The following is a 21,683-nucleotide window of genomic DNA, read 5'->3' on the forward strand; positions in this document are numbered from 1 at the left end:
TCTTTGGGCTAATTACCCTGGAGCTTCCCCCGGCCCCTCTGCACAGCTTGGCCCTGCCCCGCTGGGGAGGAGATGGAGGGAGAGTGGCTCTGGCTTTTCCTGGAGCCCATGTGACACCAGGGGCTGTGGGATCAGCTCTGGGCAGCCCTGAAGTCTCTGGGCAGTGCGCAGACCAGTACACCAGGCACCACCTGGCCCGGGGGAAGCCTGGGAGAAGCTGCAGGGGTGCAGAGCCCTGTGCTATGCTGTGCAGCCATCAGGGCAAGGTGAGGCTGCTGCCATTTCCCCCACCCTGGGTTTAGCCTAGTATCAGCCCCACTGCGGTGTGAGCGGGCCGGGGACGTGGGCCCAGGTTAGCCAAGCCTCCCCGGTGGCCCAGCACGGGCACCACCCCGCAGTGGAACCACAGAGAGTGCTAACCCCTGGCTGTCTTCGCTTCCAGGTACCTGTACAAGCTCAAGGACCTGCACGTCAGCTACGAAAACTACACCGAGGCGGCCTACACCCTGCTGCTGCACGCGCGGCTCCTCAAGGTACAGGGGGAGGGGACCTGCTGCTGCACGCGCGGCTCCTCAGGGCATGGGGGGACCCTGCTGCTGTGCGTGTGGCTCCTCATGGTACTGGGCCGGGGGGCACCCTGCTTTCTCTTCGAGAGACCTGTCCCAGCGGCTGCTCCATTTCAGGGAGAGTCTCAGCTCGCAGCATCCGTTCAGCCCCCGTGTGCGTCCTAGGCCTCCTTGTGCCAGACAGCGAGGCTATGTGGGAGTACGCAGGAGAACCGGCCTCTGTTCCTTCTCAACCGCTTTGGCCAGAGATGGATCCCAAATGTGCCTGGGCTTCTCTGCTTCTCTCTGGGACTAGGATGGCACAGTTCAGTACAGTTAGCGTTTGTTAGCTAAGTAGCCATGAGGTTGTTTTTTTCTCCTCACTTCTCCTGCTGGGAGTCTGGTTTCCCTGGCAGGACATTCCTGGCTCACGAGGCCATGCCTGGAACGACAGCCATGCCAAGCATGTCCATTGTGTGCGGGAGCCCCACGTCCCCCAGAAGTGCAGCTTCTACCTGGCCCTCAAGGAAGAACAGGAAGATGAAACTCGGACTGTTCATGATGAAACGCTCCTGTCTGCCAGCATCTGAGTCAGGTCAGGAGAGCCCCCTGTACGCCTCTCTCCGGACAGACCCAGCGCCCATCTGCCTTGGCGCAGGCTTCCCCTAAGAGAAGGAAGGGTTTGGGGGCTTCAGGGAAGGCCTCTAAAAAGAGGAACGCGGACTTTCACCCTGAGGAGCCAGCTCTGAAAAAGTCCAGGTCCCCAGCAAGATCCATGCTCTCCGGAGCCTTGACCTCGTGCCTCAGCACGATCGAGTGGAAGGACTCTGCCTCCGGTACAGCTGCAGAGTGCCCGAGCTCAAAGGAGACCGAGCTCTTGCAGGGCCTCGGTACACTCTGCCAGCAAGGAGGGCAAGCCCAAGCAGTCAAGCTGAGCCTCGCCATCGGTACCTATGACACCCTCGGCACCAAGCAAGCAACAGCATCAGATCCCATGTCCATCAACACCAGTGTGCCCGCCCTCGATGGTACTGTCAGCTTTGAGGCCATCTCCTCGGCTACTGTGTCGGTACTGGTCCCTACCTCTTGATAATGGATGAACCGGGGTCCCTGCACCTCATGGTTACCAAGTGCATCTCAGTACCGAGACCCTGCTCTCTGGACCACTGTCCCTGGTACCACAGGACTCTCCACCGTTTTCGGCAGTTGCTCCTCCACTGGATGAGATGGACGAGGATGAAGGAGACTCAGTCTCCTCTCTTTCCTTTCAGGGGCCTCCAGCATATCCCTTCAGGAACCCATTCGGGGAGAGTCACGGGGAAGATCGGGCTCTGTAACAATGTGGCGTTTGGTGGGACAGAACTGAGAGTATCAATTCAGGACAAATTGCTCAGGGCAGGGCAGTTACACCCCAAAGCTGCAGTTCCTTTACTATTAAGGCACACCAAACCAGCCAGCCAGAGAGGACTTTGGTTTTACTGCACTGGCTAACCAGAAGTCACACAAGCAATTCCCTTAGACACTTGAATTTCCCAGTATCACCACCAGGGCCACTCGTTATGGGGACAGATGGTTATGAAAACCAATACCCAGTAACAGAACAAAGGTTCCCTCGATCCCAAAGGACCAAGCCCCAGACCCAGGTCAATATACAAGTCAGATCTTACCCACAAATCACGCTGTTGCCAATCCTTTAGAACAGGGTTGGCCAAGCTGTGGCTCCGGAGCCACATGGGCTCTTCAGAAGTTAAAATGCGGCTCCTTGTACAGGCTCCGACTCCGGGGCTGGAGCTACAGGCACCAGCTTTCCAGTGTGCCGGGGGGTGCTCACTGCTCAACCCCTGGCTCTGCCACAGGCCCTGCCCCAACTCCACCCCTTCCCGCCCCCTCCCCTGAGCCTGCCGTGCCCTCGCTCCTCCCCCTACCCCTCCGAGCCTCCTGCACGCCAGAAAACAGCTGATCGGGAGGTGCGGGGAACAAGGGGGAGGCTCTGATCGATGGGGCTGCCGGTGGGTGGGAGGCGCTGGGATTGGGGGTGGGGGAAGCTGATGTGGGGCTGCTGATGTATTACTGTGGCTCTTTGGCAATGTACATTGGTAAATTCTGGCTCCTTCTTAGGCTCAGGTTGGCCACCTCTCCTTTAGACTCTAAAATCTAAAGGTTTATTCATAAAAAGAAAGAAATATAGATGAGAGCTAGAATTGGTTCAATGGAATCAATTGCATACAGTAATGGCAAAGTTCTTGGTTCAGGTTTGTAGCAGTGATGGAATAAACTGCAGGGTCAAATCAAGTTTCTGGAGAACATCCACAGCTGGGATGGGTCATTCAGTCCTTTATTCAGAGCTTCAGTTTGTAGCAAGGTTCCTCCAGAGGTAAGAAGCAGGACTGAAGACAAGATGGAGGAGATGCAGCTGCCTGTTATAGTCTCTTGCCATGCGGCCTGTGCTTCCTTTATTCTAAAAACAAGCTGCCCACCACATGGCATGGAAAAACATTAGAGTTCTGTCCATAGGCAGGTCCCTGCATACCTAGCACTAGCCCTGGTCCTGCCTCTTCACAAGAGCAAAGGATTTTACTCCCAAGTATTTCCTTGTGCCAAAGAGGGATGGAGGGCAGAGACCGATCTAAGACTTCGAGACAAGTTGCTGAGATTTCGGATGTTCAGGTGACTCTGGCAGCTATAATTCCTTCACTGGAGGAGGGGGATTGGTTTTCAGCTGTTGACATGCAAAATTCCTATTTCCATATAGCAATACACCCATCGCACAGGAAATAGCTTCACTTGACCGTAGGCCAGGATCATTTCCAATACCCAGTGATTCCCTGCGGCCTTTCCTCAGCCCAGGGTGTTCTCAGAGGGGCTGGCAGGAGTGGCTGCTTACCTCCAACAAGAAGCAATCGTAGTCTCCCCAGATTTCAGTGGCTGCCTACTCCAGGGCCATTCCTGCGAAGCAGTGCTACCTGGCACCCACCAGCCCTCACTCTGTTCCAGGGGTTGGGTCTGCAGCTGAATGTCAAATAGTCCCATTAACTCTGATATGGCAGATAGTTTACAGGGGCGTATTTGGACTCGTTGACAAGCCGGGGCCTACCTTCCCTTAGACAGATCTGTAATCTTGTCAGGTCTGGGATGGGCAATTCCAGGCCACCTTTGGACCACAATAAGGAATGGTCGTCAGCTTCTGGGGCACGTGGCAGCTTGCACCATTGCACCTTTGCCTCTGCTGCTTCCAGGGTTGGCTCAGAACGACCTGTTCTCCAGTCAGAGGCACCTTGGACAGACAGTTGACGGCTCCTGCACAAGTGGATGTCTCCCTTGGCTGGTGGAAGGATCAGCCCAGTGTCTGTGCAGGGATCCCTCTCCGGACTTTAACACCAGACACATCGCTGTGGGCTGGGGGCCCACCTCAGTGCCCTTTGACTCTGGGCCGATGGACAGCTCAGGAAACTAGACTGCACATCGATCTGTTGGAGCTCAGGGCTGTCCAGAATGCTGCCCCTGTCAGGGCCATGACAGACAATGCATCATGTGTTCTGTATCAATAAGCAGCAAGACCCCCGCCCTGTGCCCTGAAGCTGTGGAACTGGTGCCTCGCTCATCAGAGCCAGATCTCAGCAGTCTACTTCCCAGGTATTGGGAGCACCACAGCACTACAGATGGGAGCTTGACACCCAAGTTCTCCACAACGTATTCCAACCTGTCCTCTGTTCCATTTGTCTATGAAAGCAGCTTTCTTAGTGGCCATCACTAAGGGTCGGGGAGACTGGTGATTTGGTAGCAGATTCTGTCTTTATGCTGTTCTTCAAGGACAAAGTGTCTTCACGTCACACGCTAAGTTCTTACCTAAGCTTCTGTCAAGGTTCCATCCTGACCAATCCATTGGTCCACCAGGGTTTTTCTGAAGCCACATGGTGCTCTGCAGGAAGCCTGTATTCATACCCTGGAGGTTAGAAGGGCGTTGACTTTCTACTGAGACAGGACCAAGCGAGTCTCCTAGGCTGTCCGTCTCCTTTGGGGTAGATTGAAGGGCTCCTCGCTCTCTGCTCAGGCTATCGAGATGGCTGTCCGGGTGTGTTAGTACTTGTGAGGATGCTGCAGGCGTTCACCCCCAAGGGGTGCTGCGAGCACATTCACCCGGATCACGGGCAACCGCTCCAGCACTGCTGCAGAACATGCCAGTATCTGAGCTCTGCAGGGCTGCTCCGTGGGCTTCAGTGCATTATGTCCTGATCCGTGCCACCAGCACTCGGTTCTGCTGGGCTATCTTCAGTTCTGGACTCCAAAGCTCCCTCCTCCCCTTGGGATATTGCTCGGGAGGCCCCGAAGTGGCATGCTGTGCAGATTGAGAAAGGGAGCTAAACAATCCCCGGACAGAGGGAGGGAGCCCGCTGAGGAGGAACCAGCTGTGCTGGGTGTATGAAGACAGGGAATTGGAAGCAGGGGGGCTGGGAGAAGGGAGGGGTGTTTGGAACCTGCAGTTACTGTCTGGGGAGGGGGGAGTCGGGAGGCTGGTGAACACAGAGGGGGAGGAAGTCAGCCAGGTAGGAAAGGCTCAGGGAAAGTGGCAGAAAGGCCTGGGCAGGAACTCACCTTGGCTGCTGATTTGAGGGTCCCTGAGCCAAACCTGGAGCAGAGGGGCCCGGGTTCCCCTGCCAGCTGCGGAGAGAGTGGCTCCTGGGCAGCGAATGGGCACACTGCTTGGGACTGTGGGGAGACCCCCCTGGAAGGGGAACCGCTAGTGAGCTGGCCGAGGGCCAAGTCCCAAAGAGGCAGGGCAGCTGCTGGAGTGAGAGAGGGGCTGCAGAGCAGGAGAGCAGTGGAGAGACCGGCAGACCTGCAGGAAGGGGCATTAGCCTCGTAGAGCTAGTCCCCAGAGCGGCCAGCAGGAGACGCTCTCCAGCGTGTGGCAAAGCGCGTCATCACACCCCCTATAGGGATGCTGCTGGAAGAAGAGGAGGTTACTCACATTTTCTTAGAGATGTGGCCCTGTGGGCACGCCAGTCCCCCTCTGTGCCCTCTGCTTCGGGCTGTCCCCAGGGGCATTTAGGCAGGGAAGGAACTGAGAGCAGTTCTCCCGCGCACCCCTGTGCAGCCTCCAGGTCTGGCACGAGGAGGCCGAGGGAGCAGGCATGGGCCCAATGGACACTGAGCTGGGAATTGCCACCCACGGGCTCGGGGGTGCCTGTGCCCTGATGTGAAGCCCCTGCCGGGATAGGCTTATCAGAGAGCCGCAGTCACTGCATGAGGTGAGGAACCTCTTCTGCATGGCCAGCTCCTCCAGGTGGGGGTGAGGGGGATCCTGCTGCTGCATACGTGGCTCCTCAGGGTATGTGGGGGACGGGGACCCTGCTGCTGCACACACAGCTTCTCGGGGGACGGGGACCCTGTGGCTGCTTGGGGTTCTGGGAATGGGGGAAGCCCTCTGGGTGCTGGGGGGACAGAGTCAGGGTACCAGACCCAGAGCCCTGGGTGGGGGAGGCGGAGTATTGGACCCAGAGCCCTGGGGGAGTCAGGGGGAGCCCATCTCCTGCTGCTGCATGCCATGTGGTGGGGGGCAATGGGTCTGTGGCGACGCGGGGTCTGTGTGCCTCTCCACAGTGGTCAGATGAGCCGAACACAGCCCCCATGCAGGGCTCCCATAGCCAGAGCCTGCACACCCAGCGCCAGCTGAAGGAGGCTCTCTACAACCAGATCATCCACTACTTCGACCAGGGCAAGGTGAGTGCAGGGGGGTGTGACCCAGGGAGACTCCCCCCCTGTACCCCTCTTCCTATGGCCTGTACCCCTTCTGTGCAGCCCATACCCCCTTCCCCATGGGCCCATACCCCTTCCCTGCAGCCTGTACCCCCTTCTCCATGGGCCCATACCTCCCTCCCCATGGCCTGTACCCCCATCCCTGCAGCCCCTCCCCACGGCCCCCTACCCCCTCTCCCTGCGGCCCGTACCCCTCTCCAGCACTGGCCCCAGGAGCTCTGATAGTTTCACCAGTTCCCCTCGTCCCCTGGGGGTCTGGGCACTGCCCCCCTCCAGGTGGGGCCTCCCAGAACATGGGCAGCCACTCAGGTGAGCTGGGTCCCAGCTCAGCCCTGGTGCGGGAGTGCCCCCTGCAGGATGCTGGTGAAACTGCAGCAGCTGCCAGCCCATGGCTCTAGTGGGCCCAGTCCAGCTGCAGCCCTGCCCGGGGGACGAGCCGCACCGCGAGGTCACTCCAGGCCTGTCTAGGCCCAACTGCCCCTACTGCGGCCATGCAGCTGCCATCCGCTGCCAAGGCCCGATCCCTGTGGCAGGGGTGCCCAGCATCCAATGCCACACTCTCCCCCACAGCCTGGGCCTGGCCTCTCCAGATGGGCTCATCACAACCTCTCCCAGGGCCGGTCCCACAGCACAGCTGGTGGCCCCCTTGGCCTGGCAGAGTGGGGGCAGAACCTGCCCAGGCATTGACCCCTGTGCCCCAGCAGCAGATCAGTGGGTGCTGGAGGCAATGCCCAGAGCAGAGCTGTGTAAGAAACACTCCCACCCCCCTCCCAGCCCCGTAGGTAGCCCCTGACTCTGCCCCCCGTCTCCCAGCAGATGTGGGAGGAGGCGATTCACATCTGCAAGGAGCTGGCCGAGCAGTACGAGAGTGAGGTCTTTGAGTACGAAATGCTGAGTGACATCCTGGTGAGTCCCCAGGGGGCGCTGCGCCTCGGAACTGAGTGTGCAAGGTGGGCTGCAGGCAGGGACGCTGTCAGCTCGCAGGGACTGGGAGCCCAGGGCTGGGAAGCAGGGGGCTGCAGGTCGGGAGTGAGGGGCACCGACAGAGCTTGGGGGAGCCCATGGCTGGGCTAGCAGGGGGCTGCCGGCTGGGATTGAGGGGCAGCAGCAGGACTGGGATAGGAGGGGACAGTTCTGGGGAGTTGGCAGAGCCGGTCTCCAATCTGGCTCCTCTTGGGTAGTGGCTTTGGGGTGAAACACAGTCTAAGGGGGGTCGGGCCCCATCCTGTGTCTTGTAGCAGCGGGAGGCAAAGTTCTATGAGAACATCTTGAAGGTGCTGCGGCCCAGCCCAGACTACTTCGCCGTGGGCTACTACGGGCAGGGCTTCCCCACGTTCCTGCGGGTAAGAAACCCCCTGCCTCTCCTGGGGCCCATCACAGCCAACCACCCAGCCAGGCCAGCATCCCACCCTCTGCCAGCCCACAGCTGAGCACTGGCATGTGCTCCTGGGCCCCAGATGCCAGGTCGGTGTCGGCCCCTTTGACAGCCTTGGGCGAGGGCCCCCTGCTGATGGCCAAGCCCCAGACCCCGCCCTGCTCCTCTCCCCCTGCTGCCCCAGGGATCCTCCTCTGGAAAGTCCCCCACAGCCTGAGACCCCGCGGCCTGGGGACCCTGCCACGACTTCCCTGAGAGAGACTCCAACAGGGTCTGACAGCGGGAAGGGCTGGGATAGTAGGGGAGGGGCCAAAGGGCAATGGCAGAGCAGGGTGTGGGGAGGAGGGTGAGGTAGTGGGGGAGGAGCCAGGCCGGGCCCCCGACTCCCTGCCAGCACCAGCTGATTCCTCCCCCACCTGCAATGGGCCAAGCTGGCCCCACATCCCCTACCAGCACCAGCTGGTACCCCCCACCCACGCTAGGCCAGGCCATTTCAGCAGGGCTGAGCCAGGCAGGCACGGCCCTCATGGGACAGGAGGACAGGGACACTGACCTTTCCCCCCACCCCCCAGAACAAGGTTTTCATTTACCGAGGCAAGGAGTATGAGCGCCGGGAGGACTTTGAGATGCGGCTGTTGACCCCCTTCCCCTACGCTGAGAAGCTGCAGACCACGTCACCGCCGGAGCAGGATGTCACCGACTCGCCGGGCCAGTGTATCCTCCCTGTATCTAGGGAGGGGACGGGGCTGTCCCGGTTCTGCGGCCAAGGCCCAGCTGTCTCGTGTCCCGGTGCAACGCACCCACCTCCTGGGTGTGGGATTCTGTCCCGTCTAGTGGCCCCAAAACCACTTAGAGAGAGAAAAACTGTGGCTGCTAGAGCCTTAGCCAAGAGCCAGGTGGCTCTTAGCTCATAGGGTAGAAGCTCATGCACTAAGCTCCAGAGGTCCCTGGTTCGATCCCGCCTGCCAACGACTGGGGTCTGTTGGTGTTACACGGGCACTGGAGTCTGGCAGAGTGTGTCCCCCGCCCCAAGCGCACCCTGCGTAGGCCCTCCCCTCCCGCGAGTGCACCCCGTGTAGGCCAGAGTGTGCCCCACCGTGGGGCTTCCATTGTGCAGGAGTCCCAGCATGGGTCTTGCTGGGTGTGTCGGGCGCAGGGGTCCTGTGGGCCTCCCCAGCAGGGCTCAGCCTGGGACAGATCCGTGCTCTGGCTGCTCCTTCACTCGGCCAAGATATCCAGTGCTTCACCGTGCAGCCCGTGGAGGAGGCCAGGGACCGATTCAGGGGCAGGAATGTCCCCGAGCAGATTGTCAAGTGAGTGCCCAGGGCCCAGAACCCCCAAGGAGGGCATGCCAGTGCCCCCCCAGTACAGCCTTGGTGCCAGGAAGGATGCTTGGGGGCTTGAGTCCCCAGGCATGGGGAGGCGGTTCCCCAGGAGGGGGGTGGGAGGGGTTTTCCCCGGGCATGGGGGGCAATTCCCCAGGGGGCCACGATGGGTGCTGGGGGTGGTGGGGAAGTTGATGCAGGTCCTGGGACAGGGTGCGCTACATGCAGGGAGTGCCCCCGCCCCTCCCCATGCTGACCCCGCCTTCCCCCTGCAGTTTCTATAAAGCCAACAACATCCAGCAGTTCAGCTACTCGCGGCCCTTCAGAAAAGGCCCGAAGGACCCTGACAACGAGTTTGCGGTGAGCCCATTCCTGGGGGAGCCCCATGCTTAGGGGGCATTGGTGGGGTGCCAGTGTGCCAGGGTGGGAGTGAGCAATGAGGGAATATGGGGGGCTGGGGCAGCATCAGTGGGAGCCCTGTGCTCTGGGGTGGGGCGAGGGAGCATAGGGGGGATGGGCCCTGTACTCTGGGGGGGGCAAGGGAGTATTGAGGGGAGGGGCCCTGTGCTCTGGGGGGCAGGGGAGCGGTGGGGGCCCTGTGCTCTGGGAAGGTGAGAGAGCGTCGAGGGGAGTCCTGTGCTCTGCGGGGTCCAGGGGAGCGTTGAGGGGAGCCCTGTGCTCTGGGGGGCTGGGGGGGTTCCCAGGTGGGAGGAGCTGTTCAGCTTCCCTCAGCCCAGGCCCATGTGATGACTGAGCTCTGACACCCCCCCCACCCCCCCCAGACCATGTGGATTGAGAGAACGACCTTCGTGACAGCCTATCCGCTGCCTGGCATCCTGCGCTGGTTTATGGTCACAGCGACCACCAGGGTGAGGCCCTTGCACGGGAGGAGCTGAGGGAGGAGGGAAGCGGGGGTGTGCCGAGCCAAGCCCCGGGCGGGGGGTGCCCTCCTCTGATGTTTAGTCCCCCCACCCCGGCCTTCATTCTCGGCTGGGGTCTCTGCTCAGCTCCGGGCTGAGAGGCAGGAGACCTGGGAGTCACTGGAGCTGGCATTGTCTCTCCGACCCCCTGGTGCTCTGGCTCAGTTTCAGCCAGTTCCTTACTCTTGGTCTGTCCTGAGAGCAAACATAACCCCCCACCCCACTCTGGGGAGCCATGCAAGGTCTGGGGGAAACTGAGGCCCACATTCCCTCTTTATCACACCTGATTAAAGCTGGATTCAGTGTTCTCTGGCCAGTCCCGTCTGGCTGCCTGGTGAACTCCAGCGCTAGTGCGGGGAGAGGTGGCCCCTGCCCTGCTTGCGTAGGGCCTAGGGGAAGAAAGCCTGGCTTGCCCAGAAGTCCCCAGACACAGGGTGTGGATGCAGCAGAGCCAGGACTTGGCCTCCCCATCCCTCCTCTCACTGAGTCTGGAGACGCCCTGCGTGTTGGGAGTGTCAACTGGTGACATGACCCTCGGAGCAGCTTGGACACAGGCAGGCGAGGTTTGCAGTAGGGTCCCTGTGGGGGATCACAGCCTGCCCAGCGTGGCCTGTTCTCAGGCGGGATTGTGGCAAGCCGGGGGGCCCCCCAGACCTCTGCAGCCACTAAACATCCCCCCTCCCCTGGCCCAGACCATCATCAGCCCCCTGGAAAATGCCATTGAGACCATGAAGAAAACCAATGAGAAAATCCTGACCGAAATCAACCGGCACCACAGCGAGCCCAGCCTGCCGGTCAACCCGCTCTCCATGCTGCTCAACGGCATCGTGGACCCGGCCGTCATGGGTGGCTTCGCCAAGTATGAGACGGTGAGAGCTGGGGGGCTCGGGGGGGGGGGGGCAGAGAGCAGTCCTGCTGCTCTGCAGGGCTGACCCCAAACAAGGGGGCCTCACCACCTGCCTCCACTGAGCTGGTGTCATGCAATGAGCACTGTAAAACATCACAGAGGAGTTATCGTCTATGGGGAGCCCAGGGCTGGGGCAGCAGAGGCTGCAGGTTGGGAGTGAGGAGCATCAGCAGGTGAGACAGGGCTGGGGCGGCAGGTGGGGATTTGTGTAGGGCCTAGGGGAAGAAAGCCTGAGCCCCCTCCTGAACGCATAATCCCTCATTTCTGGCTCCACCCCAGAGCACGCACCCCCAGCCAAAGTCCTCACTGCCTCCCACACCCCAACCCCCTGCCCCAGGCTGGAGCCCTCTCCTGTGCTCCAAACCCCTCAGACCCACCCCACAGTCCAGAGCCTGCACCCCCTCCCACACCCCAATCCCTGCCCCAGCCTGGTGAAAGTGAGTGAGGGTGAGAGAGAGCAAGCGATGGAGGGAGGGGGGATGGAGTGGGTGGGGCAGAGCAAGGGTGTTCAGTTTTGTGCAATTAGAAAGTTTGCAACCCTAAGCAGAGGAGGGAGCCCCTGGCTCACATAGCTGGGGCCTGCAAGTCAGGAGTGAGGGGCATCGGCAGAGCTGGTGGGGAGCCCATTGCTGGGGTAGCAGGGGCTGCGCGTTGGGAGTGAGGGGCACCAGCAGAGCTGGGGGGCAGGGAGCAGAGGAGGGAGCCCACGGCTCATAGAATCATAGAATATCAGGGTTGGAAGGGACCTCAGGAGGTCATCTAGTCCAACCCCCTGCTCAAAGCAGGACCAATCCCCAACTAAATCATCCCAGCCAGGGCTTTGTCAAGCCTGACCTTAAAAAGGATGGTGTGACGAAGTGGGGCTGTTCTTAATGGTTCCTCTGAATAGTGTGGGGGTGCCTCAGTGTCCCCTAGGCAGTTCTTAAGAATCTAGGGGGTGGGATAAGGGTGTATGATCATTGCAGAGCCCTAGAGGGCATGTGTGTGCAGGGGTCTGGACACAGAGAATGGCCGACACCCTGTTTCCTGGCAACTGATGGCCTGGGCCCTTCCCCCCTGCAAGGTGAGAGCTAAAGGGTTGGAGAACGAAGAAATCAGGTGCCCTCCTGGCCCGGGAAAGGAACAAAGCCCAGAGGAGGAGGGGCTGGAGGGAGTTTCAGTTTGGGGCTGTCTGGGACATTGAGTGAAGGGCAGACGTGGTTGTCTGGCTCACTGCCCCCCAAAATGGACCCAGCTGAGGGGTCCTGTTCTCTGCACCTACAAGCTCTGTTTTAGACCATGTTCCTGTCATCTAATAAACCTCTGTTTTACTGGCCGGCTGAGAGTCCCGTCTGACTGCGGAGTTGGGGGGCAGGACCCTCTGGCTTCCCCAGGACCCCGCCTGGGCGGACTCACTGGGGGAAGCGCACGGAGGGGCAGAGGAGGCTGAAATGCTCTGAGGTCAGACCCAGGAAGGTGGAAGCTATGTGAGCTGTGTGTCCTGAAGACAGGCTGCTCACAGAAAGGAGACTTCCCCGGAGTCCTGACTGGCTTCGTAGGGAGCAGTTCCAGAGCATCCCCCAGGGACTCCGTGACAGATGGTAACCCATTCCAGTGCTTCACCATCCTCCTAGTGAAATAGTTTTTCCTAATGTCCAACTCTTTCTGGGTCTCCCTTACATCTGGCCCGTCAGGCGGATTCCTACACAATCCCCTTTCAGGCAAACTTACAGACATTCTAGATAAAAGGTCAGAAGCATTCTCCTTCGCTTTGCCACACACAAGTTCAGGAATCTTTTCCTTCTTGCGACAGGTTTCCACACCCTCAGTAGGTAACACAATCACATCACCTTCATTCTCTCCTTGTGCCCTGGCTAGGATCTCACCCTGATTAGACAGAGTTGCTACACCCTTTCCAACAGCACACTAGCAACAGGCAAAATACAAGCACCAGAATTGTCTGCTCTCTGGGATTTTACATAGACACTAACTGGATGCGACCTAGTTACAGGGCCATTCTCCCGAGCAGACACAAACTTAGGGCCCTTCCCTTCCTGGGCTTTAGCTGAATCCAGAACCAGCTCTGAGACAACTGCACGACCCTCAACCATCACAGGCTGAAAGGCCCCTTCTGTCTGCTCCACAGACAAAGAGGAGCCGGACACACTTTCTCCTTTCCCAGACACACTTTGGGATCTCTTTCCCCTGGTCCCAGCACACAAGGCTGGTCACAGACAACTGCTTGGAGATCAGGGTAGCTCCCTTCATAGGCAAGTCAATACCCATGACAGACACAGGCACCTTTCCTTCACTGTCCCAATTCTCCACCCAGCTAACAGGCAAGGTCCAGGGACACTCATCTTCCACTCTCCTCGCCTTCCCACCCTGCTGACTAGACACAGCCATCAGCTCACAAGGCTGCCTAGGCTCATCCAAACTTTCCTTACCAAGCACCTTGCCACTCCCCACAGATCCCCTGCCCTGCCTGTGTCTCCCCCCACTCAGCTGGGGTCTCAGCTCCCACTGTGCTCAGCGCTGCCCTTGCTGTCCCAGTGGGGGTAGGCAGCGAGCTCACTGCTTTCCTCACTGCATCAGAGCCAGCATGAGCCCCCTCTCCAGCGACTGGTTCCCTGGATTCAAATTCAAACCCTGGGCAGTTACAGGAGCAAGGCCTGGATCCTGTCCCAAAGAGACACAGTCACCCCACAACAGGGTCTCGCAGCTTGGGTCCTCGAGCACCCCAACGGCCAGCCAGCCCCACCCCTCCTGGGTCTGCACAGGGATCTGGGCCATAGGCAGGGCGAGGGGCTTCGTCCCTGGGACCCTTACCCAGCTCACCCAGCCCCTCAGCATCTGAGGCTGCACCACCCAGGGCCTGACAACAGTTCTCTCTGTCCCAGGGTCTCACCAGAGGGCCAGAGGATTTGTGCTGGAAATGGCCCAACTTGATGATCACTTTAGATAAGCTATTACCAGCAGGACAGTGGGGTGGGAGGGGGTATTGTTTCATGGTCTCTGTGCGTATATAATGTCTGCTGCAGTTTCCACGGTATGCATCCGATGAAGTGAGCTGTAGCTCACGAAAGCTCATGCTCAAATAAATTGGTTAGTCTCTAAGGTGCCACAAGTACTCCTTTTCTTTTTGCGAATACAGACTAACACGGCTGTTACTCTGAAACCTCCCCATTGACCATCACCTTCCACTCCCACTGGAGGTCCGAGGGGCCTGAGCCCAGGAGACTCCACACAGACATATAGGTTGGGGTCAGGAGTGGGAGCCTGTCCACCTCCCCACCCATCTGGCGGACGGAGTCTATGGCCTTGGGACCCAGCAAGGGAGCTAGACACCGGGGCTTTTCCGCAGGGTCCCCCTGGTTCAAATCTCCAGCCTGCTCAAAGGCAGTGAGGTGGCATCCACATCCCCCCCTCCTTAACCAGGGGCAGCAATTTAATCTCGAGGTTCCCTGCGGAACTGGCCACCCAGGGTCTGTCCCCACTCACCCCAGGTCCCAGGGGGTCCCCTAGGCCTCTCCGCTCCACCACCGCCAGTTCATGCTGCTGCTGCTTCTGCAGCTCTTTCTCGGGCTCTCGCTGTCTCTCACAGTCCTCTTGCTCTCTCAGACTCAGCTCCAATCCCGTCCGCCTCCAATACCCCAATGGAGAACCCAATCGTGAAGACCCCTGTCTGGCTGGGGACAGGAGTCTTGGCAATGCCTGGCTACCACTCCAGCTGCTCCCAGATCCTGCTATAGCCCCATTTGGGGGTCAGGAATCTGTTCCTTAGAGCGGTCATCCTCCTCCAGCTGCACGATTTAACTGTGCTTTGGTGAACTTTCCAATGCGCAACCCTCTCTTTCTGCACAGGGTTACAATGTCCTTCTTCAGGAGACGGTGACAGGCCATCACTCCGCTCTTCCCCAGTTGTTGTGGACTCACAGGCCTGAATGCTCTCAGCTCCCCACAGTTTCCAGGGAGAACCCCTAGTGTGCCAGCCCTTCTCAAGGTCACCACCTCTTTGCCAGGGTCGAGCGGCAGACTCCTCCGCCCCTGGGTCTGCTCGCTGCAATCCCCCGGGGGACCCCTGTTACTGCACAGTCCTTCTCGCTGGTCACACACTCCCAGAGGTTAACCGCCCCCCGAAACCACTCCTCTCTGAGCCTTCAGCACGCCTGGTCCTCATCAATCCCCCTTCGTTTTACTGCTCCCCAGTCACTTACTGCAGGAAGCGCCATCCACGGGGTGCAGTACATCCCACCGCTGCCACCAGTTGTCACGGAGTCCCCAGGCGATGCTCTGAAACTGCTCCCTACGAAGCCAGTCAGGACTCCGGGGAAGTCTCCTTTCTGTGAGCAGCCTGTCTTCAGGACACACAGCTCACACAGCTTCCACCTTCCTGGGTCTGACCTCGGAGCATTCAGCCTCCTCTGCCCCTCCGTGCGCTTCCCCCAGCGAGTCCGCCCAGGTGGAGTCCTGGGGAAGCCAGAGGGTCCTGTCCCCCAACTTCGCAGTCAGACTTGACTCTCAGCCAGCCAGTAACACAGAGGTTTATTAGACGACAGGAACATGGCATAAAACAGAGCTTGTGGGTGCAGAGAACAGGACCCCTCAGCTTTGTCCATTTTGGGGGCAGTGAGCCAGACAACCACGTCTGCCCTTCACTCCACGTCCCCAGTCAGCCCCAAACTGAAACTCTCTCCAGCCCCTCCTCCTCTGGGCTTTGTTCCTTTCCCGGGCCAGGAGGGCACCTGATTCCTTTGTTCTCCAACCCTGTAGCTCTCACCTTGCAGGGGGGAAGGGCCCAGGCCATTAGTTGCCAGGAAACAGGGTGTCGGCCATTGTCTGTGTCCAGACCCCTGCACACACCTGCCCTCTAGGGCTCTGCAACGATCATACACCCTTATCCCACCCTCTAGATACTTAAGAACTGCCTAGGGGAAACTGAGGCACCCCCACACTATTCAGAGGAAACATTAAGAACAGTCCCGCTTCGTCACACCAACCTAGACCTCCCCCACTGCAACTTGAGACCATTACTCCTTGTTCTGTCATCTGCCACCACTGAGAACAGCCGAGCTTCATCCTCTTTGGAACCCCCTTCAAGTAGTTGAAGGCTGCTATTAAATCCCCCCTCACTTTTCTCTTCTGCAGACTAAATAATCCCAGTTCCCTCATCCTCTCCTCGTAAGTCGTGCCCCAGCCCCCAGTCATTTTTGTTGCCCTCCGCTGGACTCTCTCCAATTTGTCCACATCCTTTTTGTAGTGGGGGGGCCCAAAACTGGACACAGTACTGCAGATGTGGCCTCGTCAGTGCTGAATAGAGGAGAATAATCACGTCCCTCGATCTGCTGGCGATGCTCCGACTAATGCAGCCCAATGTGCCATTGGCCTTCTTGGCAACAAGGGCACACTGTTGACTCATATCCAGCTTCTCGTCCACTGTCACCCCTAGGTCCTTTTCCTTAGAACTGCTGCTGAGCCATTCGGTTCCTAGTCTGTAGCGGTGCATGGGATTCTTCCGTCCTAAGTGCAGGACCCTGTTGAACCTCATCAGATTTCTTTTGGCCCAATCCTCCAATTTGTCTAGGTCACTCTGGACCCTATCCATACCCTGCAGTGTATCTATCTCTCCCTCAAGCTTAGTGGCCTCTGCAAACTTGCTGAGGGTGCAATTGATCCCATCAGCCAGATCATTAATGAAGATGTTGAAGAAAACCGGCCCCAGGACCGACCCTTGGGGTACTCCGCTTGATACCGGCTGCCAACTAGACATCGAGCTGTTGATCACTACCCCTTGAGCCCAACGATCTGGACAGCTTTCGATCCACCTTGTAGTCCATTCATTCAGTCTATACTTTTTATGGATAGATGGAGACTGTGGGTCGGGAGTGAGGGCACCAGCAGAGCTTGGTGGTTAGGGCTGGAGTAGCAGGGGCTGCAGGTCGGGAGTGAGGGGCACCGGCAGAGAGCAGAAGAGGGAGCCTAGGGCTCACACAGCCAGAGGTGTGGGTCGGGAGTGAAACGTTTTGTCTGTTCCATGCTCAGCTCCACCCTGCCGGGGGCTGAGGCCACATGCTGAGCCAGGCCGGGGTAGGAGCTGAGGCGGGTTTGCTGTTGCAGGCATTTTTCCAGGAGGCCTACCTGACTGAGCACCCTGAGGACCGGTCCAGTATTGAGAAGCTGCAGGATCTGATCGCCTGGCAGGTAGCTCCCCTCGTGGTGCAGGGCTCCCAGCGTCCCAGGGCTTCCTGCGGGTGTTTCTGTCCCAGCCTCCTGCAGCCAGGAGCCCCCTCAGCAGCTGCTCCAGGGAGAACATTGGAGCGTCCTTAGAGTTCCCCAGATGGGGGATCTTCTCCTGAGCCCTTTGCTCTGGGCATGCTGCTGCCCATTCTGGCACCGGGCACTGACGCCCTCAGCTGCCCTGCTCCCATTGCCTCCCAGTCCTCCATCTAGAGACCCTTCTCCCTGTAGCGCAGAAGTGGGCAAACTACGGCCTGTGGGCCACATTCGGCCCATGGGTCCGTCCTGCCCGGCCCCTGAACTCCCAGCCAGGGAGGCTACCCCCTGCCCCTCCCCCACTGTCTCTCCTCCCCTGCAGCCTCAGCACGCTGGGCCGCCAGCACTCTGGCCCGACGCTTCTGCCGGGCAGCGTGGCTGCCAGCTCTTGCTGCTCTGAGTAGCATGGGGGGGGTGGGTGGGAAATAAGGGTCAGAGGGTCCCAGGGGGACAGTCAGGGGGCGGGGGGGGGGTTGGATGGGGCAGAGGTTCGGGGGTGGTGGTCAGGGGATGGGGAACGGGGGTTGGGTAGGCGTGGGAGTCCCGGGGAGCCTGTCTGGGGGCAGGGGTGTGGATCAGGGTTGGGGCAGTCAGGGGACAGGGAGCAGTGGGGTTGGATGGGGGTGGGGTCCCGGGGGTGGTTAGGGGACAAGGAGCAGGGGGGGGTTGGATGGGTCGGGGTTTCTGAGGGGGGCAGTCAGGGGGCGGGAAGTGGGAGAGGGCCGGATAGGGGCTGGGCCAGCCTGTTTGGGGGGGCACAGCCTTCCCTACCCAGCCCTCCATACTGTTTCGCACCCTCGATGTGGCCCTCGGGCCAAAAGTTCGCGCCCCCCCGCCCCCAAGCGCTGTCGTGGCTGGGTGTGTGAGCCAAGGCCCGTGACGTCCTGCGGCTGCTGGCACTGGGCCTGTGTCCCGGCAGATTCCGCTCTTGGCAGAGGGGATCCGGATCCACGGCAGGAAGGTGACTGAGGACCTCAGGCCCTTCCACGAGCGCATGGAGCAGTGCTTCACGCAGCTGCGAGCCAAGGTGGAGAGCCAGTATGGCCTGCGGGAGCTGGTGAGTGCTGGGTGGGCATGGGGTGGGCGAGAGCGGGGTGCAGGCGGGGGGCGGGGTCAGCGGGGCTGCCTGGTGGGCGGGGTCAGCGGGGCTGCCTGGCAGGCGGGGGCGGGGTCAGCGGGGCTGCCCATTAGGGTGGGGTGCTAAGGAGGTGGACGTTGCTGAGAAGCCGAATGGTTTCTCTGTGTCCCAGGGAGGGGGACAGGGGCCTGCCAGGGAATGGGGTGGTGTTGGCACCCCAGGGCTGGAGCAGGGCTGAGCAGCCAAAGGCGAACATAAAAGGCCCGTCCAGGAGCTGGGAGCAGTTTCATGCAGCAGCTGAGCTGCCAGCAAAGCCCCCTCCCCACACCCAAATCAGCCAGGTTGTGACTTGCTGTTAACTGGCGCTGGGTGGGCTGGGTGCCCGCAAGCCCATGAGCTGGAGTCCTGCACCAGGGAAGGTGCCAGCAGCCAAACAATAAAACTCCTGGATCTCACTCCAAGAGGGGCTCGGCAGCCGCAGAGCAAGATCTTTCGGCATCTCTGTACCTGGCCGTCTCCCAGCAAGTGCCCTTCGAATGCCCTTGGCAAAGCCTCTCACAGGAGGCTGGTGAGGGACCAGTTGCTGTGGGGTGAGGGCGAAGCTCTGCCCTGGAGCAGAAGGCTCAGAACAGAGCAGGGATTGATGGTCCGTTTCCATCAGAGCCGAAGGGTCACAGCAGGGCCCCAGGGGGCAGACTGGGGTTTCAGATATTTATTAACAAGCTGGAAAAGGGACGTGTGAATCTGCAGATGGCACAAAGGTATTGAGAGGAGCTGAGCCCAGAGGAGCCCGTGAGGAATTTGAGGGACTGACCCCGGGAAGCACACTGGCAGGCCCAATTTAACAGTATCCACTCAGCAAACGGACCCAGCATTGCTGGGCAGCTCAGCGTGACCTCAACACAATGGGCAGCTTATGCCAGAAAAGCAAACGAGTTGCCGAGCTGCTGGACAGGCAGGGGAATAATGCAGGGAACAGTCCAATGTTGCCCTATAGACAGGGGGCATGGTCCCTGGCCCCCGGCTCCCGCAGGACAGCACAGAGCAGGGCTCACAGATGGCCGACGAGGGCAGTCGGACCCTGGAGAAGGTCTCCTCCTCTGAGGGACTGCCCAGGCTGCGGGGTTGTTCCCTTCGAGAGCAGACAGATGCGTGGGGATGGCTGAGGCTAGGGATGGAGAAGGGGCAGCAGAGCCGCGTGTTCCCTGTCTCCCAGCGCATGGATGTGGGAGGCAGTCCGTGGAACTCAGCAGGAAAATTGGAAAAAGTAACCAGTGTTTCATAGCCTGTGGAATTCATGGCCACAAGCTGTTGCTGAGGCCCAGAGCTCAGCAGGGTCCAGCGTGGGACCAGCCCCTTTGAACAAGACCATCCACAGCTGGCACAGTAAATACTGAGTAACCCGAGTGTGGCAGGGCTAGAACCACGGGCATGAGCCCAGCCTCTGGCTGGGGGGTGGGGAGGGGCAGGTTAACCTGCTCTCCCTGTAGCAGGGCTGCTGCTGGCCAGTCTCCAGGACGGGCCTCTGGGCCAGTCCAGTCTGACGCCTTCTCATGCTCCTCGGGCAGCCGGCGGCAGGGCGGGGTGGTGATTGCTCTTTGCCTGCGGCTCCTAGTGACCTGTCTGTGCCGCCCACCTGGGGCCAGGGTCCCTGGGGCTCCCTTCTTCCTCCGCTCCTCGCACAGGACCATTCACATAGAATATCAGGGTTGGAAGGGACCTCAGGAGGTCATCAAGTCCAACCCCCTGCTCAAAGCAGGACCGATCCCCAATTTTTGCCCCAGATCCCTAAATGGCCCCCTCAAGGATTGAACTCACAACCCTGGGTTTAGCACCTGCCTCTGGGCAAGCGGCCCCGTCTCACTCCCTGCGCCCCTGCTCAGCCTCCCCGGCCACAGGCCCGTGTCAGCGCTGAGCCAGCCCCAGTTCCCCCCCCCCCCCCCGTGAAGCCCCCGCCCCCCTCTGGGCTCTCTCTGTGGCCCCAGCACTCCAGTGCCCATGCTGCCTGGGGTGGGGGGGGGGCGGAGCTGCCCCATGGGGGAGAGGGCTACAGGCCTGGCTGGAGCTGGGGAGAGAAGCTCAGCCCTGGCCCCCCCCGGCTCCCTGTGCTCGCAGCCCTTCCTGGAGGAGAGGCGCGGAGGCCGCCCCCACTCCAAGGTGTGGGGCCCGGAGACAGAACAGCCCAGCCGCCAGCATCGAGACAGGTGAGTCCAGGAGCCAGGAAGCAGCCCTGCTCTGCCCTCCGTCTACAGCCACTGGCTGCCCCCCTGCCTCACTGCCCCCCTGGGACTGCCCTCCCTGCCCCCCTCAGCCACTGCCCTCCCCCACAGCCCGACCCTGCCTCGCTGCCCATCCCCCCCCCCAGCCACCGCCCTCCCTTCCCCTTCCCACCCCCCCCCCCGACTCTGCCTGGTCTCCCCCTAGCCACTGCCCTCCTCTCCCCATAGCCCCACGCTGCCTTGCCCCACCCCCACCCAATGCCTTGCTGCCCCTCCCCCAGCCCCACCCTGTCTCGCTGCCCCTCTCCTCCCCGTTTCTTCCCTCTCTTCCCCACTCAACCTCCCCTTTCCACTCTACACTGCCACCACCTGTCCCCCCCATGGCTGCCCCCCACCCTGCTCTCACAAGGCTCCCCTGGGGTGTCTGCAGCACAGAGCCCCCTCCCTCCAGGAAGTCGGTGCTCTGTGCTCCTGAGCATCCCCCCGAGGCCGAGGAGCGGAAGAGCGAGCGCCGGGAGAATCGGGGCAGCACCTTCTTTGGGTACCGGCGGCAGGAGCAGCGCCAGTCCATCTTGGAGCCCCCGGAGCCCAAGGTAAAGCTGCCCCCAGCGTGAGCCATGTCCCCTTTCTGGCACCGCCCCAGCCCGTGCCCCCTGACGGGCCTGCGCCCTCGCACACTGTGAGCTGCGGTGCCCCCGTTGCCCTGGGCAGGGGCCAGAGCACAGCGGGGCTGGGATATGCCTAGGTGAGGCCTGCCTAGGTGAGAGCAGCCTGTGTGGCCTGGCCTGCCACACAGAGCCTTGGAGTCTAGTCCCAGCTCAGCTGCTGGGTGAGGCCCAGCCCCTTCGTGCCTCAGTTTCCCCATCTGTGAAGGGGGAACAAGCTAGAGGATTCATGTTATTCCCCTACTCAGTTTGTGCCAGCAACCCCTGTGCCCCAGTGCCATGTCCTGGCTCCCCCTGGCTGGCCCCAGCTCGGCCGCTGCTGGCCCTTTAGCTACCTGGGAGCGGGCTGGTGGCTGCTGACCCAGGACCTGGATCCCAGGGCTGGGGACCTGAGCTGCTGCCCCTTGCTCCCCCAGGAGAAGTGGAGACTCTCCCGGAACATGACTGAGAGCTGCCTGGCTGGAGCCGAGGGAAAACAGCCACCCCCGGAGAGAGATGCCAGCACTGCCCCCCGCAGCGCAACAGGTACAGCCCTGCAGTGTGGCAGGTGTGGGCCCCTCTTCCCCTCCCCCAGCGCGGCAGGTACAGACAACCAGGGCTGGGATTGAAGGGGGCTGTGGGTCGGGGCTGAGAGGCACCA

General features: G+C 60.5%; 1 protein-coding gene across 1 annotated transcript in view; it reads left to right on the forward strand.

Annotated features, from left to right (window-relative positions):
• LOC125635193 (dedicator of cytokinesis protein 2-like) overlaps positions 1-21,683 on the forward strand; it is a 344,043-nt gene that overhangs the window by 318,981 nt on the left and 3,379 nt on the right. The window contains exons 38-51 of the mRNA XM_048846557.2: positions 443-533; positions 6,147-6,266; positions 7,119-7,208; positions 7,541-7,645; positions 8,250-8,391; positions 8,909-8,990; positions 9,278-9,362; positions 9,785-9,871; positions 10,615-10,791; positions 16,926-17,009; positions 18,001-18,138; positions 20,275-20,363; positions 20,809-20,971; positions 21,460-21,568. Of these exons, the coding sequence (XP_048702514.2) occupies positions 443-533; positions 6,147-6,266; positions 7,119-7,208; positions 7,541-7,645; positions 8,250-8,391; positions 8,909-8,990; positions 9,278-9,362; positions 9,785-9,871; positions 10,615-10,791; positions 16,926-17,009; positions 18,001-18,138; positions 20,275-20,363; positions 20,809-20,971; positions 21,460-21,568 (1,562 nt within the window). The remainder of the gene's footprint in view (positions 1-442; positions 534-6,146; positions 6,267-7,118; positions 7,209-7,540; positions 7,646-8,249; positions 8,392-8,908; positions 8,991-9,277; positions 9,363-9,784; positions 9,872-10,614; positions 10,792-16,925; positions 17,010-18,000; positions 18,139-20,274; positions 20,364-20,808; positions 20,972-21,459; positions 21,569-21,683) is intronic.

The sequence above is a fragment of the Caretta caretta genome, chromosome 4 (genome assembly GCF_965140235.1).
Source record: "Caretta caretta isolate rCarCar2 chromosome 4, rCarCar1.hap1, whole genome shotgun sequence".
NCBI classification, from domain to species: Eukaryota; Metazoa; Chordata; order Testudines; family Cheloniidae; genus Caretta; species Caretta caretta.